This window comes from Sinocyclocheilus rhinocerous, unplaced genomic scaffold (genome assembly GCF_001515625.1).
Source record: "Sinocyclocheilus rhinocerous isolate Xijiao unplaced genomic scaffold, SAMN03320098_v1.1 scaffold674, whole genome shotgun sequence".
Classification (NCBI taxonomy): domain Eukaryota; kingdom Metazoa; phylum Chordata; class Actinopteri; order Cypriniformes; family Cyprinidae; genus Sinocyclocheilus; species Sinocyclocheilus rhinocerous.
Genome location: NW_015627888.1, coordinates 201,830 through 205,427, shown reverse-complemented (window position 1 = coordinate 205,427; position 3,598 = coordinate 201,830). Strand labels below are relative to the sequence as shown.

At 37.7% G+C, this 3,598-nt stretch overlaps 1 protein-coding gene across 1 annotated transcript in view; it reads right to left on the bottom strand.

The window, feature by feature from the left end:
* Nucleotides 1-96: 96 nt before the first annotated feature.
* LOC107734660 (protein NLRC3-like) overlaps nt 97-3,598 on the bottom strand; it is a 5,037-nt gene continuing 1,535 nt past the window's right edge. Inside the window, exons 3-4 of the mRNA XM_016546632.1 lie at nt 1,162-2,690; nt 97-111 (exon numbers count right to left, since the gene is read on the bottom strand). Coding sequence (XP_016402118.1) covers nt 97-111; nt 1,162-2,690 — 1,544 coding nt within the window. The remainder of the gene's footprint in view (nt 112-1,161; nt 2,691-3,598) is intronic.

The following is a 3,598-nucleotide window of genomic DNA, read 5'->3' as shown; positions in this document are numbered from 1 at the left end:
TCCTGCAGGTCATTGTTACTCAGGTCCAGCTCTCTCAGGACACAGTTTGAGGATTGTAGAGCTGATGATAAACTCTCACAAGACTGAGCAGTGAGATTACAGCCATACAGCCTGTGAAGAGAACAAAAAACAGCCATATTAATGTGTTTATCAGGCTTATAATCTCGACTGCATGTTTGTCCTAAATACAACATAAACATTAAAAAGGCATTAAAATGGTATTAGTAACAGAAATAAGCACAAATGTCAGGGCATGTCAAAAAATCCCTCAGGATCAACTGCTGGGTGTTAAGTTTGCAGCAAATCAAACTGACTCATGAACAATTTGATCCAGTACAACTCACTGACTCAGTGATCTGGTCACAGCGGTTCACGTTATCAACACACTGAATCTGTCCTACTGAAATGAGGCAAGTATTATAATATAAGAAAGTAATATAAATGTGTGCAGAGGATTTGATTGACGAAGCGAAAATAGAGCTTCTATAACAAATGCATAAAGAAAGGGAACATGTTTTAAATTGATTTGAAATTGTAAATTGAAACAAACTGTTCAAAAGAATCACTTAAGGAAATTAAGGTATTATTTCAATTCTCATAAAACTGCATTACAAAATTCCAAATGTTCCAGGATGCTTGGAAACCCTGATTGTTTTCTCATCAGGTTTTTTGAGTAGACATTGCCTGCCTTGTGTCCTTGGAGAAACATCACTGATACATTCATTCTACAATATAAACAGGAAAATCTGCTAGCTATAGTAATGAAACGCCAATTCATCCACATGTTGTAACACAGTGATTCAGTGAATGTCACACCTCAGTGTGTTCAGCTGACAGTGTGAACTCTTCAGTCCATCATACAGCAGCTTCACTCCTGAATCCTGCAGGTGATTGCTACCCAGGTCCAGCTCTGTCAGATGAGAGTCTGATGATTGGAGAGCTGAAGATACAGTTTCACAGCATGTCTTATCAAGACCACAGCCGTCAAATCTGCCCAAACAGAAGGTTATGCTGATTATTTTCTGATGTTCAGTGTTTCTGCAATAACTTATTTTACCCTTCATAATCAGGACAAGAAGATATTTTACATAGTATTTTGACATTTAATTGTTTAGTGATGTAGAATAAAACATTTGATCAAACAGCAGTCAGTGAAATTACCCACAGGGCTTTTCCGCAGCATCTCACAGCTGGAATGAGTCTATTGTAGTTTTTTTGTGATGATGTGAATCTCTTTGGGTTGAACTCATCCAGCACCTTCTCTGACATCAGCAGTATGTAGGTCAGCACTGAACACATGGCAGATGAGAGGTCTCTTCCTGGATGTGCATCTGAACTGAGGTATCTCTGGATTTCCTCATATAATGAAAGATCCTTGAGCTCAAGCAAACAGTAGAATAGGTTGACTGAAGCTTCATCTGAGATATTCTTGTTTTGCACTTGTTTAATGTGTTCAGTTGTTTGTCTGATGCTCTCTGTGGTGTCTTCAGTGTGTGTGATCAGGCCTTGGAGCAGGTTTTGACTGGATTCCAGTGTAATGCCCATCAGAAACCGCAGGAACAGGTCCAGATGTCCTCTCTTACTCTCCATGGCTTTATCAACAGCCTTCTGCAGTAGCTCCTGCAATGTGACATTTTCTTCTGGCTCATCAAAGAAAAACTGAAGCTCCTGCATTTTCTTGTTCAGGTAGCAGAGGAACACATGCACTGCAGCGAGGAACTCTTGAACACTCAGATGCACAAAGGAGAAGACCTTCTTGTAATGAAGTACATTTTCCTTCTTAAAGATCTCAGCGATCATTCCTGTGAACTCAATGTCTTTACTCACATCAATACCACATTCTTTCAGATCCTTCTCACTGATGTAGAGACTACGTGACGTCTTAATGTGTGAGATGATTCTGGGGGCCAGGGTCTCATCTGTGATTCTCTTTCTGAAGTACTGCTCCTTCTGTTGGTCGGTGAATCCTCGCACCTCAGTGAACAAACCCACATGTTCAGGAGGGATCTGATTGGCTGCTGCTGGTCGTGAGGTCACCCAGACCAGAGCTGATGGAAGCAGAGTCCCTTTGACCAGACCTGTGAACAGCACAGCTACAGATGATCTTTTCTCAACAATGGCTCTTGGTGATGTTCTAGTTTTAAAATTCAAAGCCAGACGACTCTCATCAAGTCCATCAAATATAAACACTAGATTGCATTCCTTATATAACTTTGTTTTCTCCAGGCCCTCCAGATCAGGATAGAATTCCAGCAGAAGCTCGTGGAGACTGAAATCTTCATTGGTCATTAAGTTAATCTCTCTGAATGGAAGCAGGAACACACAGTGTATATCCTGATTGGCTTTTCCTTCTGCCCAGTCCAGGATGAACTTGTGCACAGAGACCGTTTTTCCAATTCCAGCGACTCCCTTGGTCAGAACAATCTTCTTCTCATTGTTTTCCCTTAATAATATAAATATATCATTGCATTTGATTGGTTTGTCCTGTGTTTGCTTGTTCTTGTTGAAAGCATCATCAATCTTCAGAATCTCATGTTCCTGATGAACCTCCTTCATATCTCCCTCTGTGATGAACAGCTCTGTGTAAACAGCCTTGAAATGTGCTTTTTCTTTGCCCTCAAAAATATTTTCTGCTTTCTTCTGCATTTTGGATTTGTGAGTTTCCAAGATTTTTTTCAGAATCAAATCTGCTGTTATAAAAGATGATTAAGTTAATAAAACATAGGGAAAATCAAGAACAGATTTATTTTTTAAAGAAACATGACAAAGCTGTTACTTTATCATATTCTCTTCAGAATTCATTCAACATATTGTAATTAAACTGCTTTTGAAAGTAACACCAAATATTTTAAATGTGCAAAGATGGTGCACATATAATACTTGAATGGGAGAAAGTGCAACACACAATATGGTGGAATAGTCCCGCTTCTAAATAAAAGAGCCGGTTGCTAATTGGTAAAGTCATTGCATCCCTGCAGCTGCAGTTACATATGGAAGCATATGGGTAGCATAATTCATTTTGAAATGTAATATGCAAAATAACAATGCAATATGTAAAATGGCAATGTTTTTCTGTATTTAAATGTACATTTTACCATACATATGTGCAATGTTTAGAGCAAAATTAAAATTAAAATTCAATTATATAATTTACATATTTTAATGCTTTATAATTGTTGCTGCTGCTATTGTTATCATGTACTTGCACTCAATTTGCACGTTACTGCACTATTGTTTTTTTTGCACATAAGTTAATACTGTACATTCGCATATGTAGATACCATATACATAGTCTATATTTCTATTTTCACATTCTATATTTCTACTCTATACTCGCATATATAGATACACATAGTCTATATTTCTATTTTTTTCATAGTCTTTATTCCTACTGCTGCAGCATAGTTTTTATTATTATGTTTCTTACATTGTATGTATGTATGTATATGTGTATAGTTTGTGTATGTGTGTGTATAGTTTTGCACTGTCTTGGCATTCATTGTGGACAGCAAAGTAAGAATTTCATTGCTCAGGGAAACTTGTTTTCCTCACTGGGCATATGACAATAAACGCTTTGAATCCTTGAATCCTTGAATCC